Genomic DNA, 17,539 nt, shown 5'->3' with positions numbered 1-17,539 from the left:
GACTATTAAACAACTGTTTAATTATCTTACATATATTTATCTTCAAATGAACATTAAAAATACATATGTAAACCATGGATAATAGTTTTTAATATTTTTTAAAGACATAAATTACCTGCACACAGAACACTGCCGCTGAGGCTGAAGAGCAGTGAACATAACAATCATGGAATAGTTTCGAGGTGGTGCCTTTATAAATTTTCGGAATTTATCACCATTCATTCGGAAGATTGAGCGTCTGGAACTCCATTCCATCAGCTGCTCTACTTTTTCAGCTAAAAGATTCTGCAATTAAACACAGAAATTTACATTTACAAAGAGTTAAAGTCCTTTTGTTTGAATTTCATATAAATGCATAAAATGTTTTTTCTTTTTCCTAATGATATCCAAGTTTATAGAAAAGTAAGACCATATTTCTGCTCCCAGAAAGATAGAAAAAACATTTATTTTTCTAATGTTGGGTTTTCTTTTGGCCTTATATATCCCACACCAGTTGACAGAGAAGTCAGCAATCCAAGAACGCCAATAGGGGCAGACATTAAAAAAAAAAAAAAAAAAAGGCTCAAGAAAAGTTAGCTCTTGCTATCCAAAAGCCAAAGAAAGGGGAAGTCCAGTAAAACAAAATAATAACTGCTCTACTCTTCTCCAGCCAAACATCACAGCAAAAGGAAAACAAAACAACAAAAACTACCATCTCACAACCACCCCCACAAATACAAAGCTGAAACTATACACAAAAGAGTGTTGTATGATTCTACTTAAAGTCAAAAATAGGAAAAACCGATCCACTCTGGTAAAAGTCAGTATGGCGACTAGTCTGGGAGGCACAGTAACTGGGAGACGGCACAGGTGGAGCTGGGCTACTAGTAATATTCTGTTCCTAGGGAAGTTTGGGAGGAGATAGCACTGTAGCTTCTGTATAAAAGGCTCTTATAGGCTGGGAATGGTGGCTCACACCTCTAATCCTAGCACTTTGGAAGACCAAGGTGGGAAGATCACTTGAGCCCAAGGAGTTCAAGATAAGCTTGGGCAACATAGCAAGACCCTGTCTCTACCAAAAAAAAAAAAAAAAAAAAAAAAAAAAAAGGCTCTTATCTTTAGATCATTCATTTTACCTGAACAAGTCTGAGAAGTTAACAACTCTACAACATTGTGTTCCTGCAAGAAAAAGAAATTCCCTGCCATTTTAAAACCAAGCTAGTACCAGTGGTCAGGAGAGAGAGGCTTGAACTGTGCCATTTAACCAAGCTCTCCTCTAGAAATCAGAGAGAAAAGCAATCTCTTTCCCCTCTCCTCTCAAGTGAAAAAGGAAAAGTGGCTCACAGAGACTGGGCAGATACACACCAAGGAGAGAGAAGGCAAGGTAGACATCTTACCCTGAGTTAAGGTAAAAGACTTGTTGCAGTGCTCTGCACCCACCTGAACAGGAAAGAAGATAAATGGAAAGAAATGGAAGGGAGGAAGGAAACGAAAGTAACTTGGCCAAAGAGCATAGTAACCGGCAGAGACAGAACATTCAGATATGCATGCATGCTAACTGTATGAAAAAGAAAAATAAGTTAATGACTCGGCTGTGTTTGTTTTTTTAAAAGACACAATTTTGCCACAACCAAAGGGCATCAACTGAAATTGATCGTAACCTCAAAACAGATTACTTGCATTTAGATTTATATATAAATATATATATTTATATATAACTTATATAGATAATTTATATAGATAAATCTATATATATTTGCAGTCTGGGTTAAATATATATATAGCTTTGGAAATGTACTTTATATATATTACATATTCTTACATATATTTATATTTTATATATATATATTTCCAAAGTAAAATAATAACCTTATTAAACTGAAAATGAAAACTTACTTCTCTGCCTCATCAATATACCTAAAACAGTAGAAAATGACACAGAAGGACTTCTCCTAATTGTTCTTAGTTTTAATTTTGAGAAGCAAAGTAAGGTTGTTTTCCATGTTAAGGATAATTTAATAGTGTTTGCTTTACAGAAAACTGTTATATATTTAATAAGATTTAAAGCCTCCAATATTTACCAATACATGCAATGAACTAACTCACTATATAAATTCTTTTGAGCCTTGAAAACATTTTAAAGTAATAAGATAAAAACTATATGAATATTTGTTTTTTAAATATTTAGAGACTGTGACCCTCTATGAAAAGAGAGGAAATCAGGCAGGGTAATCCACTAATGAGTGTAGAAGAGAATTGGTCTAAGAAAGTTACTTACCTATGAGTTACCTCAGTATTTTATACTTTTCTCATTAAATACATGCACAACACACTCTCACACACAGACATACACCACACACACTCTTTTAATACTCTTTGAATTTCTACAATAATCTTACTGTTTTTCTTATTTAAAAATCCCATTTATACCAATTATCTATCTATGAAAACAGTAAATAACTGTAAAGGGTCAAAGATTTCACTTTACTTTTAAGTAATCAAAGAAGCCAGCCCCAGTTTCATGGATGCTGAAAGGAATGAGATTTCTGAGTCTGGTACTCCTGTTTCCCATGCTTCCCACCTTCAATGTAGTATGAAACTCATTTACGAGGCTGATCACAAATGAAAATTCCTCACAGAGGAGTATTTCTTATTTAAGCAACAAAGGACTAGGTAAGTTACAAGTGCCTTTAAAAAACAAACAAAACACAAGAATGCATACTCTTAACTTGGCTTAACTGAACTCCTTTTTGTACTACACTTCTAGTTATCATACTATATTCCTTCAGAATTAGGCAAATATAAATATGTCATTTTTCTAAATATTAAGAACCACTGTGCTACAGATTTCAGGGCACACAGTCATGTTTAATATTAAAAAATCAATGTAAAATATAACTTTTACACAATCACATCTTGAAAAATGTAGAATTCCAACTATATGTAATTTTCCCATTACAAATATTCTGGAAAAAAACTTTTAAAGAAAATGCCTATTAGTCTCATCATTTTGCATCAATCTTGACAAATTGTTACTTTTCCATTATCGTGACTACACTTCCTTAGAAACACTGTATCAGTGTGAAATTCTAACACTATCTGCAATCTATTAATATATTACAGTGTGAGATTCACTATACCCTCACCAGATTAGGATATTCATTCTTATTTTCTATATCTCTTTATGGTATACACATATGCACACACACTTCCAAATTAATCAAAAATGGCATCCTATTTTAATTTGCAGTTTGTTTGTTTCTTTGTTTCTGAAACAGTCTCCCTCTGTTACCCAGGCTGGAGTGCAATGGTGCAATCTCAGCAAACTGCAACCTCCACCTCCAGGGTTCAAGGGATTCTCATGCCTGAGCCTTGCACTGTTATTTCTGGCAAAATTCAGCCATTTTTTCACAATTCTGAATGCTCTAATTTTCTTTGTTACTAATTTTTTTCACCTCCTTTATCCTTGATCTATTCATAAATATAATCTGTCCTATACAAGAGATTAAAAAGTATACAGAATAGGCCAGGCACGGTGGCTCACAACTGTAATCCCAACACTTTGGGAGGCTGAGGCAGGCAGATCACGAGGTCAGGAGATCAAGACCATCCTGGCTAACATCTCTACTGAAAAAACAAACAAACAAAAAATACAAAAAATTAGCCGGACGTGGTGGCAGGTGCCTGTAGTCTCAGCTACTTGAGAGGCTGAGGCAGGAGAATGGCGTGAACCTGGGAGGCGGAGCTTGCAGTGAGCCAAGATCGCGCCACTGCACTCCAGCATGGGCGACAGAGCCAGACTCTGTCTCAAAAAAAAAAAAAAAAAGTACATGGAATAAAACTCTTTCCAGACTAATCAATGTTAAAACTAGCATAAAATTTTGTCACCTCTAAATTGTTTTCTTTTTGCTTATAGGGTAAACTAGGAAGAGCAGAGAGCAATTATAACCGAGAAAAGTAGCATTTTAAGAGCATATACTATATTTGATTACATTTTGTGAATTATTTTTCTTTTAAAAGTCTCAATCTATTACATGAAAAATATCAATTATTTAAAAGCTAGAAAAACAAATCCATGCTCTGGAACAGCAATAAATTTCAAATCATAGTGAAAGGAAGAACTGAAATCTCTCTCCTATTTTTAGTATCCCAACTGCCTGATTATTCAAACACATTTCTCCCTTAAACTAGACTAGAATATCCGTAAAATTCACGAAAAGATTTTTCTTTGAATTTTAAGTATCAAACAACTTGTAATAATTTCTTCCAAAACACAGCATATAGGATAATGGAAGCGTTCCGACTCGTGACTAGTGGTAGAGCCATGGCTGCATTTGCCAAAACCCACAGAAATACAGTCATGTATCGCATAGTGACATTAATCACTTAACAACAGACTCCATACACAAAGATGGTCCCAGAAGATTAGAATGGGGCTGAAAAATTCTTACCGTCTAATAATGATGGGTAGCCATGGTAACACTGCAGCACACTGCATTACTCCTGTGTTTGTGGTGATGCTGGTGTAAACAAACCTACTGGCTACCCAACATACGAAAACATAGCACATGCAATTACGTAGAGTATATAATACTTGATAATGACAAACAACTTTGCTACTGGTTTTGTGTATTTACTATACTTTTTATCTTTAGACTGTACTTCTTCTCATTTGTTTTCTAAAATTAACTGTAAAACAGCCTCAGGCAGGTCCTTTATGAGGTGTCCAGAAAAGGATGTTATCCTAGGAAATGACAGTTCCATAACTGTTATTGCAACTGAAGGCCCCCCAGTGGGACAAGATGTGGAGGTGGAAGATAGTGATATTGATAATCCTGACCCTGCATAGGCCTAGGCTAATGTATGTGTTTGTGTCTTAGTTTTCAACAATAAAGTATAAAGAAAAAAGTTTTAATCAGAAAAAAAGCCTATAGAATAAGGATATAAAGAAAATATTTTCGTACAGCTATAAAATGTGTTTGTATTTTAAGCTAACAGTTATTAGAAGAGTCACAAAGTTAAAAAAATTAAAAACTTTTTAAAAAAGTGATATAGGGTAAAGTTAATTGATTACTGAAGAAAAATTTTTCAATACAGCCTAAGTGTGCAGTGTTTAGAGAGTTTACAGTAGTGTACAGTAACATCCCAGGCCTTCACACTCACTCACCACTCACTGACTGATTCACCCAGAGCAACCTCCAAGCCTGAAAGTTCCATTCATGGACAGTGTGCTAGACAGGTGGACCATTTTTTATCTTTTATACTGTATTTTTACTGTACTATTTCTAAATTTAGACGTAGTCAGATACACAAATACATCTTATTGCATTACAACTGCCTAAAATATTTAGTAGAGTACTACTCTGCACAGCTTTGCACCCTAGGAGCTACACCATACAGCCTAGGTGTGTAGTAAACTATACCATCTAGGTTTTTGTAAGCATACTCTACGATGTTTGCACATGACACATTTCTCAGAACATATCCCTGTCTTTAAACAACACAACAGTAAACAACACAAAAATGACTTCTGCCTTACACATTTTTAAATGATCAGCCAGGGTTGGGAGGATGGTTCCAAAATGAAAACCAAACTTCCACAACTGAACTTGACTGCATTACTAACATAAACATAACTTTGGAAAACAGTATTTAGCTGGATAGTCTTAAAGCCAAAGAGAAAAAGAAACTGTAGACAAATAACATACTCGATTTATTTTTGTTTCTCAGGAAGGTATGTATTATCACTTCTGTTACTCTGTGAGTACACCACAGCTGAAGAAATAAATATACATCTGGTTTGGTATCACTGTCAGAAAAGAACTCACAAGTAAGGAAAGGGGGAGGGCCAGAATGAATCTTGTGACACTGGATAGGAGCTGGAGGCATCCATATTAATCTGTGCCTTTTAAAACAGGAATATAGGCCAGAAGCGGTGGCTCATGCCTGTGATCCTAGCACTTTGGGAGGCCCACGCAGGTGGATCACGAGGTCAGGAGTTAGACCACCGTGGCCAATATGGTGAAACCCTGTCTCAACTAAAAATACAAAAATAAGCCGGGAGTGGTTGCATGAACCTGCAGTCCTAGCTACTCAAGAGGGTGAAGCAAGAGAATCACTTGAACCTGGGAGGCAGCTGTTGCAGTGAGCCGAGATCACGCCACTGCACTCCAGCCTGGGTGACACAGCGAGACTCTGTCTCAAAATATATATATATATATATGTGTGTGTGTGTGTGTGTATCTATATTACATACATACATATATACATACATATATTTTTTACAGATAGATACAGAAACAAATGTAGACTTGTATGAGTGGATTATTATACATGTATTTCCTCCCTCTGCCTGCTGATTACACAGGATTCTTTCCATGACCCTTCGCTAGCCGGAAATCTCTGTGGCCAGCGGCGCCTCTGCTCAGGCTTCGGTGGGCTCATTCTGCCCACTCTGCCTAGCAGGCTGTGCTGGCCCCGTGCTACTGGCCCAGATTCCATGTCCCCTGCAGCTCTATGCTTGGCCTGTGGCTGGGCCAGGCATGCACCGACCTGCTTCTGACTTGGAAATCGACATCTGGATGAGGGGAACGCAGCGGCACCTAAAAACTCAGAGATGCCAGCAACGGCAGAGCCCCAAGGGGTATTACGGGGTCTTGCTCAGGGAGTCTCAAGGTCAGAGCCCCCAAGCACTGTTGCAGCGCTCTCTCCTTCCTGCCACCCACGGCACAGCCAGAATGAATGAAAAATATTTCCAATTGACCTGGATAGTGTTAACATATTTGAATTTATTTTAAAATCAATAAAACAGATTGTTTTTTTTTTAAGATGAACTCTCACTCTGTCACACAGCCTGGAGTGTAGTGGCGCCATCTCCGCTCACTGCAACCTCTGTCTCCCAGGTTCAAATGATTCTCCTGCCTCAGCTTCCAGAGTAGATGGGATTACAGGCATGCGCCACCATGCCTGGCTAATTTTTGCATTTTTAGTACAGACAGAGTTTCACCATGTTGGCCAGGCTGGTCTCCAACTCCTGACCTCAGGTGATCCACCTGCCTTGGCCTCCCAAAGTGCTGGGATTACAGGCGTGAGCCACCGCACCTGGCCTGATATTCTGGAAGACATATATAATATGCAAATTTCTAGGAGTAAATTTTGTATAAAAATACATGTCACTATAAACTTCTATAATAGAAATTAGTCACTACTGAAAAAAAGCAAAAAAAAATCAAGATCTCTACTTTTATTCTTTAAGAGTCTTCATTTCTGAACCTATTCCTATACCACACTAAATTATCTACTTTTATTCTACCTTCCTACTCTGTTACCTACCAGTAGAACTTATTCCTTCACCAGCCTGGACTGCAGCAGTGAGACCCCAACTCTACAAAAATTTTTTAAAAAATGAGTCGACCTTCATGGTGTGTGAATATGGTCCTAGCTATTCAAGAGGCTGAGACCAGAGGATCACTTGAGTCCACAAGTTCAAGTGACTGAACTGTGGAACTTATTCCTTCTAACTACATGTTTATATCCATTAACCAGCCTCTCTTCATTTTTTCATTTCAGTACTTATGGGTTTAACTCATTTTTGTAGTATTTTATAATATTTTAGTGTATAAATGTCCTGTATTTTCTTTTTTCCTTTTCAGTTGACACATAATAATTATACATATTTATGGGTATGGAGGGATATTTCTATATACAATATGTAATGATTGAAATCAGGGTGATTAGAATATGTATCACCTCAAACACTTATCATTTCCTCGTGCTGTGAATATGTGAAATCCTCTCTTAGCTTTTTGAACATATGTAACATATTAGTGAAAACTACATTCACTCTACACTGCTTACAGAACATCAGAACTTATTCCTCTTATCTGTAATTTTGTGGCTAAATAACCTCTTCCTATCCTCCCTTCCCGCCTACTTTTCCCATCCTCTAATAAGCGTAATTCTACTCTCTACTTCTGTGAGCTCAATCTGGTTTTTGGTTTCTTTTTCACTCCCATATGCACGAGAACATGTGATGTTTGTCTTTTTGTGCCTGACTTACTTCATTTAACACAATGTCCTCTGGACTCATCCATGTTGCTGTGAATGGCAAGACTTCACTTCTTCTTATAGCTGAATAACATTCCATTGTATATATACGACACTTTTGTTATCCATTCACCTGTTGATGGACATTTAGGTTGATTCCACATCGGGCATATTGTGAATAATGCTTCAATAAACATGAGAGTACAGATATCTCTCTGATATACTGATTTCCTTTCCTTTGGATAAATGACCATCATTGAGACTGCTGAATATTATGGTTTTTTATTTCTAGTTTTTTAAGAAATCTCTATACTGTTTTCCATCATGGCTGTACTAATTCAAATTGCCACCAAGAGTGTACAAGAGTTCCCGTTACTACGCATCCTTTTCAGAATTTGGGGGTGGTTTTCGTTTTTTTTTTTTTTTTTTTTCCTTTGGTCTTTTTAATAATGGCCTGAATAGCTGTATTTCTATACTTTCAATACATATGAAGAGTAAATCGAAATTTCAATTCTAATCCAAAGAGTCTGTTTCATGTATAAATTATGTAATTATATCCTTAACAAAAAATAATAATAATCTGGCATTTCACAAATTACTATGTCCAAAGCAATTTACAAATTTGTACAAGCATGACTTCAAATTTAAATATCATGAAAACCTAAATGTTCATCAACTGTTGAATGGACAGACAAACTGTGGTAGGTCCACACAATGGAATACTGCTGGGAAACAAAAAGAAGCAAAGTTGTAACTGCCACGACATGGATAAGCCTCTGGAACATTACACTCACTGAAAGAAGCCAGACACGAGAGACCACACATTTTGTTCTTTCATTTATATAAAATGTCTAGAAAGGCAAATTTATAAAGACAAGAAGTACATAAGCAGTTGTCTAAGCCTGGAGGTAAGAATAGGGATTAACTGTAAACAGGCACAAATATCTTACTGAAGAGATAAAACGTTCTAAAGCTGATTTCTACTGATGGTTGTACCACTCACTAAAGTTAACGAAAGTCATTTAATTGTACACTTAAATGGGTGCTTTTTTTTTTTTTTTTTTTTTTTTTTTTTTGAGATGGAGTCTCACTCTGTCATCCAGCCACAACACCTGGCTAATTTTTTGTATTTTTAGTAGAGACGGGGTTTCACCGTGTTACCCAGCATGGTCTCCATCTCCTGGCCTTGTGATCCGCCCACCTCGGCCTCCCAAGGTGCTGGGATTACAGGCATGAGCCACCGCGCCTGGTCACTGAGTGCATGTTAAAAAATGTTAAATAAACTTACGCAAAGGCTAGTGGGCATAAGTGAGCCTCATCCAACGCTAAAGACCCCCATCTCAGCCTAGATTAACTGTTCTCTGCTTGTCCTTATAGACTCAGTGCTTCCATGAGGTGATTAAAAAAACAGAAACCTTAATTAAAATAATATGTGTTATGAGCTAATGCAGAGACAATACTTAATTCTCTCAGAAACAAAATTTTGGTACTAAATAATCTGAGAATTCTCAGGTCTTTAGGGGAGAAAAGAATAATTTTCTCTTCTATCCTTCATAGAGTTCTTAACACAGACCCCCACCAAAAATAAATAAATAAATAAATCACAAAACAGTAGAAGCTTAACACGTGGGAGATAACACAGGGAAGGTGAGTGAATCTCTAAAATAGATCTCAAAGGCCTAATTCAAACTTCTCTGTTCAGGTGTCCCTTTCAGTCTTCTGAAGAGAATTATGCTCATGGATCTCAGCTCCTTATTCCCAGTGAAAAATGAAAGTTGGGTCAAAAAGTTCATGGTTAAAAGGAATGTTCTGTAGTTAAAGGAGGACAGAAATATCTATAAGATGGAATATAATACAACGCTTACAAAAACTGAGATAATGCTATATGTATTTGTATTAGTCTGTTTTCACACTGTTAATAAAGACATACCTGAGACTGGGTAATTTATAATGGAAAGAGGTTCAATGGACTCACAGTTCCACGTGGCTGGGGAGGCCGCACAATCATGACAGAAGATGAAGGAACAGCGAAGGGACGGCTTGCATGGCAGCAGGCAAGAGACAGCATGTACAGGGAACCTCCCCTTTACAAAAGCATCAGATCTCATGAGACTTGATGTTTGTAAAATTGCATAGGCCAATGTGTGGAAAACTCCTAGCACAGCATCTTACAAATGATAAGACACTCAAATTTCTTTTCCTTTTCTTCAGGTCATGATCTATCAACAACACAGATCACGTTGCTAAAAGAATTATCTGCAGTGGGAATTTTTAAAAATCTCATTAATATCTTAAATCTCAGAGTTACCTAATGTTTCTGAGTATTACAAGAGAAGAATTGTGCTAAATTTACTTTAAAAAAAAAAACACACACACATTACATGAAAAGATAGATTATCTCATGGTCCTCAAATTTGGCACAAGTAAGACAGATCCCATTCTGAAGGCCTTAAGGCAAACTCTAGCACTAAAAAGTGTCCATGTGTATACACACACATATATATCATATATATGTATATATAAAATACAGCTTATATTGATGTGTGATGGCTGTAGTTTTGCTGTAAAGTAAATGCCTTAGTGCCAACTCAGGAAGGGATGGTAAAGAATGTATTGTTTCTGTGAACATTAACTGATATTGTGGCTCCTTTAAATTCAGCGAAGAAGATTCTGAAGCCTAGATTGTTCCTATCAGTAAAGAGTGGGTAACAGTTGGCTTTGTCTGTTACTGGTACAAGGATGGGACATAGAGACAAAGATGCCATAAACCTATCACATCAGAAAAGGAAAAAGAAATCTGTAACTTAGAATCTTCAAAAACAAAACAAACCCATCCTTGTTACTTTATAAAAAACAAAGGTTTGCAGGTCACATCTATTAATGAAGTTAACAGAATCAGTCACAGTAAATTCAGATGCCCATTCCTCTTTCTTATATTTTTTCTTTCTTATATTTTTATCTTAATATTTTACGAAGGCTTAACTTTACAGCAACTCACTATAATAAACAAGCTGGCATAATCTATATGCCAATCTCCAAATTATGACATCACTCCATTGTTTCTCAATTAATATTTTACTACAATAACCAATTTATAAGCAAAAATACAAGAAATAGTACATTACATTAAACAATACATAATAAAATGGTTCATTCCAAAGTGAAGCTTAAATAGAGTAAGAGTTCACTCATTTAATATTTTTAACTTATTTTTTGTTTCTTTCAACATTTTCTCCCTAGAAACATTCAGATAGCAGGTAATCATCAAAATAGCCATAATATAAGTTGCTTATAGTAATTCACAGCATGCGGATCAGGAATGAGAACAAGAGGTCCATGTTGAAGGTATCAACTGGTAACACACAGAAACAATTTCATGACCCCTTCTGTTCTTCTCATATTTTTAAAGCAGTCTCTGAGCGGAAAAGAAGCCTTTACTTTTCAAGACTCTAATATTTAAGGAGTTCAATCAAAACCCAATGATACACCAAACACGAGCAGCCAGATGCATATCGTTTTGCATTTAGTAGAAAAGTTATCTTCCATGTCGGAAATTCGATCTTAAAAATCCACATTCATATCTCTTTTCTTTTTTTTTTTTTTTGGAGACAGAGTCTTGCTCTGTCGGCCAGGCTGGAGTGCAGTGGTGCGATCTCGGCTCACTGCAAGCTCCGCCTCCCGGGTTCACGCCATTCTCCTGCCTCAGCCTCCCGAGTAGCTGGGACTACAGGCGCCCATCGTGACGCCTGGCTGATTTTCTGTATTTTTAGTAGAGACGGGGTTTCACCGTGTTCGCCAGGATGGTCTCAATCTCCAGACCTTGTGATCCGCCCACCTCAGCCTCCCCATATTCATATTTAATATTGTCATACTTATCAGATTTAAAAATATATAAAGGGCAATTAATGCTTCCAGGAACCAAAAAATCAGAGGTTAAGCACTATACCACCTTATCTACATTACAAACTGATAGTTCAGTAAAGACCACCAATACCTTTAAAGGCACTCAGAAAACCACAATAAGCTATACAATAAATAAAACAAATACACCATTTGTATCAGAAATATAAAATGCATAGAGCACACATGCCATAAAGAAAGCAAAAATTCCAAGAGGTTAATCAGTTAAGAACTCAGCAAATCATGGTATCTCCAGAGAAAATGTAATCAGCATTCCATCAGAAAACAATTTTCATTACATTCAAAAGTAGAAAGGTAGCCAGGCACGATGGCTCACGCCTGTAATCCCAGCACTTTGGGAGGCCAAGGCGGGCAGAACACGACATCAGGAGTTTGAGACCAGCCTAGCCAACACGGTGAAATCTCGTCTCTACTAAAAATACAAAAATTAGCTGGGCGTGGTGGCAGGTGCCTGTAGTCTCAGCTACTTGGGAGGCTGAGGCAGGAGAATCGTTTGAACCCGGGAGGTAGGGGTTGCAGTGAGCCAAGATCGCACCATTGCCCTCCAGCCTGAGTGACAGGGTAAGACTCTCGCAAAAAACAAAACAAAACAAAACAAAACAAAACAAAAAACTTATTTAAAATATTTGATAGAGAGCACTATAAAATTAAAGAAAGAAATACTATAAAATTCCAAACCAATTTCACCTCTGGGAAGATCCTAAAGATCTTTTGTGTAAAGTTATCTAACGAGAAATGGAGAAATTAAGTTATTCTGACATCACACTTTTTTTGAAAAAGAAGCTGTCAGTGGATGGTACTACAATATTCAATTAAGTAAACTTTTTCTCAAGACACATTAAAAATAATTCCAGTAACACTCTTTTGGTTGTGTGTTTATCAACCGGAACTCTTCTCAGAAAGTTTCCCTGAGGAGAGATCCACATTTTGACCATGTTTATACCCCGCAGAGTGTCCTGAACACTGGTGGCTCCTGAGAGGTCCTCTAGCCCTCCCTATACCTCTACTAAATGAATGGAAAATTTGTAAAACTTTTACGCTCTAATATAGGAATTGGTAACATAGTAGCCGTATTCAGATGTCACTTTTTCAAAGGGGTTTACTTCAATTTGCCAGTCTCTTTGCTCTGTTTATTCTCTAGTTTAAAGGTAGAAAAGGGTACTTTGAAGTAACAACTGTTTCTGAAACTTGCATATGTATCTCACTTATATATAAAATCAGTATAACAACAAGAACTTAAGAATTACTGTTGCCAAATGTTAAATTAATATTCCAAAGATTTAATATGAATTTTAAGTTTGCTAGGATTTCCTTATTCATAAAAATTAATAAAGGAAGCAGTGAATTCACATAAACACATCAACATTAAATTCTACATTGAAAATACCAGAACTGTTTCTCCATAAGAAACTTAACTATCCCCTTGCAGTAATAATTTTAAGAATTCTAATGTTAGATGTTGCTATACCTTAATTTTATCAGAGCAAACATCATGCAGTATATTGAAATATTTTGCATTTGATACTTGTGGTAAGAACAAAATTGGATCAGAGAAGGTATGGAATTTTATGAATTTCAAAGTATACTATGAAATAAATTCCATGCCTAAAATGTAAAGCCCCTCATAAAAACAATGATACTAAATACATTAAACTGATTATAACTTATTCAACACATCTTAATATACCTTAAAATTTTTCAAAAGAAAAATAGTTAAATCATATAAACATAGTTGTGTGTTTAACAGCAACAAAAATAAAAACAGCTAGGAAATAAAGAGCATAATAATGCAATAAAATATTAGAGACTAAAATGAAACATGGTCAGTGACTAGTAAGAAAATTCTATCACAACGGTAAGTGGAACGATAGAAGGTAATAGATTCATAGTAATATATTATCACAAAAGCATATCTGTTTGTTCATAAAGATAAGTCATGAAGTCATGTAAATAGTTGAAAATGGTCTTTTTGTTTTGGGAGTTACTCTGTTTTATTTTTAATAGACAGTGAAAACATGTTTTTTTTTAATGTTTGTTGTCCCCCTGACAATTTTTCACTATAAAATTGCTTAAGTACAATACCCTACTGTCAAAAGACAGTATCATTATAATGGGAACCATGATAATTTCTCTGAAAGAGTCAAAATACGAAGTCATTTTAATCAGGGACAGTCATAAAATGGGTCAAATGAGCATCCCATTTTTTTTTTCACCACTGCATTAGCTTCTGTCACCATTTTTCTTGAACTCTTTCATATCCTTCTGTTGGACATTCATTTATAAATAAATATCACATTTTAAAACAAGTACCAGATATAAGAAATGAGGGCAGCTGTTAAAAGCTGAGAGGAAAATCTACTTCCAGCTATACACAGCCATCTGGCCTGCCTCTCTTGGGAACACAGATCCAAGCAAGATGGCTATTACCAGTGTAAATGAGTATAGCAAGTACTCTATTGTAATAATATATTATATCATAAAATTATCTTGCACTGCTTTAGAAGCCATTGTGTATAACTCTTCACTATCAATGGCAATATATTATGTGTCACAGCTGAAAAAAATTTTACTAACAGAATGTGGGAAAACAAAACCACATAACTATACTCATAAATTATACTCATAAATTGCAAAACTGAGTTAATTTTTTCAGAGACTTTATTCTTGATTCACACAAATCAGTCAGTAAAATATATAATGCTTACATTGTTAAAACTAAGAAAAATTCAATAGAATCCAACAGAAAATCAGCCAAGAACAAAGCTTTAAATGTACTTTAAAAAATTTCCAATGCTTGTTTTTCATCAACTTAAATAGTGTTTAGTTCTACCAAGTTTCTTCCAAATGGCAAGAGCAAGTCAAGTTTTTTGGGGTAGAATCAAAGATTTCTTTTGGTTATTTTGTATAAAGGTATATGTATTAGCCAGTTTTTGCACTGCTATAAAGAAATACTCATGACTGGGTAATTTATAAAGGAAAGAGGTTTAATTGACTGACAGTTATGCATGGCTGGAGAGGCCTCAGGAAACTTACAATCATGATGGAAGGGGAAGATGGCACATCTGACATGATGGCAGGCAAGAGAAGTGAAGTGCAAGCACAGGAGAAACTGCCACTTTTAAAACCATCAGAGCTCACGAGACTCAGGCACTATCACAAGAACAACATCAGGGAAACCATCCCCATAATCCAATCACCCCCCATCAGGTTCCTCCTGTGACACATGGGAATTACAAATGAAGATGAGATTTGGATGGGGACACAGAACCAAACCATATCAATATACAAAGGTGAAAATCTCTGAAGACACTTCTTACATTGCACGCACTTCATGTGGAAGACTGAGTAATATTAGAGATAAGATTCTAGGCTCACCCCTAGCCCTAGGATGTCCCTACTATTGTTCAATTTATCCCTGTAAGATAAACAACTATTTTATATTGGAATTTACTGTTTACAAAAAGCACCAATAAAATGTACCAAAGCAAGCAAAAAACTTAAGGAATTCAGCACACATTAGACCGTCACGGAAAAGAGAGGAACCTCTTGAAGGTAAAATATAATCAAAAACTGAATCAAAATAAGGAACTCAGGAAAAGAGAAACTATGGATAAAATTCGGCCAACAGATGAATCAAAAATCAAGAACTCAGGAAATAAGCTATGGTAAAAGACTAAATATTGAATATAGTGCTAATTAAAAGGAATACATGTAAATGTAAAACCAAGAATAAACAACTCTAGCATTGATTGTTATAGACATTCTCACCATTCTGGTTTGCCAAGGAAATCCCAAACTGCACTTGCTGTATCGCTGCACAGCTATCAAAAATATTCCAGTTCAGATAAATTATATGGGCATTCAAGATATGACACTTACATTACGTTCCATAACTAGACAAAGTAATTTAACAAATATCTGCTGACAGGGGAGAGAACGAGGGAGGAAATGTCAAAGTCCAAAATTTCTACATTTTTAAGAGCATATAGTCAATCAATATAGGTTTCACTGAAACACAGTGCTGTTTAAAATAACAATTCACGTTATGCATATTGAAGGAAGGACACTTGTCTCCAGCTTACTTTAAAATGCATTTAAAAAGAAAGAATGGTTGCTGATATGTAAGATGGAGTTGCGATAAAGCAAGCACAGTCAACTGTTAATTGTAGTCCACACCTGGGTATTCACTATAAATTCTCTCAACTTACCTTTATGTTTGAAAAGTTCATAACAAAATGTTAGAGGAGAAGTAAATTTTACTTAGTGACAGTTGTTTCTAGGGGGTGAAATGTTTCAATAAAATTCTTTGTCATCTTTATTTCTATTTTGCTTTGTTATAATAAATTATTTTACAAATGTATGTAAACTGTACACACACTTTACAAATGTATAACCATAGTTTGTAAATGAGTTGCCTGTTTTGATCCACTTATAAGTTTCTATCACTAAATTATAAATTCTTGAGAGCCCAGAACTGCCTTTATCATCACTGTATGCCCAGTGACCAGGCCGGTGCCTGCCTCATTAAATAAGCATCTGTATATAACTAATTAAGTAATGAAACAAATGTATTGAAAATACAGAAATAGAATTAACACAGCTCTCTCCTGGTCCACACATTTCCTTGGTTCAGACACCCTCCCCCAACCATTTGTGGCAGGAGAAATATCCTTTTTAAAACATTTGGGATTATGATCAGAGAGAACAGCCCAGGGTAAAAGCTTACTACTGAAACTAGCGGGTAGTCTGCACATGAGATACCATGTTTAATGCTAATATTAACTGGAAAAATATACTATAAAACATTGTGCTATGTTTTATAAATATACACACACAAACACATAATGTTTTATTAAAAATACCACTGGAAAACGCACTGTATCAAGGAATACAATATGGCTATGCACTGTTAACACCTTTCAAGAAGTCACATTTATAATACATATGAAGTTTTAAATGTGTGTTTCCTTTAGTTCAGCAATGTCCTTTCTAGGAATTTACCCTAAAAAAACAATCAGACAAAGTACACATGTATATATATAATGATATTCACTGAAGCACCGTTTATAATTCCAAGTATTTGGATATAATATTTACGCCTACAGAGAGGAATCTGATTACATCATAATATGGTATGAAACAAGACAGTATTACAGTTATTTAACAAGATGAAACAGACTTACCTACAAGAATATCCACAATTTGTGTGTACCTATTCACTCATTAACTTTTTTACATACATGCTGAATATTTGAAATAATATAGAACAATGGGAAGGTTAGGGGCACCCACATAGTCAAAAATCATGTGTAAGTTTTGACCTCCCAAAAACTGACTACTAAAAGCTTACCGTTGACCAGAAGCCTTACCAATAACATAGTCAATTAACACCTATTTTGTACATGTATTATAAACAATATTCTTACAATAAATTAAGCTAAAGTTATTTAAAAATCATAAAACAAAATACATTTATAGTACTGTACTGTATTTACTCATACTGTTAAGTTTCTGTCACCTACTTACAAGATGAATCATCTGTTTAAAATGGGCGCAACCAAAGGTACAGATTGCAATCTATGCAATCAAGCAA

At 35.6% G+C, this 17,539-nt stretch overlaps 1 protein-coding gene across 10 annotated transcripts in view; it reads right to left on the bottom strand.

Moving 5' to 3' along the window:
• The window catches only part of TUSC3 (tumor suppressor candidate 3), a 435,781-nt gene that overhangs the window by 236,323 nt on the left and 181,919 nt on the right, over positions 1-17,539 (bottom strand). For all 10 annotated transcript variants that reach the window (XM_074000326.1, XM_065518907.1, XM_074000325.1 and 7 more), the window contains one exon: positions 116-285. In XM_074000326.1, the coding sequence (XP_073856427.1) occupies positions 116-255 (140 nt within the window). In that variant the 5' untranslated portion in view covers positions 256-285. The remainder of the gene's footprint in view (positions 1-115; positions 286-17,539) is intronic.

The sequence above is a fragment of the Macaca fascicularis genome, chromosome 8 (genome assembly GCF_037993035.2).
Source record: "Macaca fascicularis isolate 582-1 chromosome 8, T2T-MFA8v1.1".
Classification (NCBI taxonomy): domain Eukaryota; kingdom Metazoa; phylum Chordata; class Mammalia; order Primates; family Cercopithecidae; genus Macaca; species Macaca fascicularis.
The sequence above is the reverse complement of the archived record's forward strand: the minus strand, read 5'-3'. Positions and strand labels throughout refer to the sequence as shown.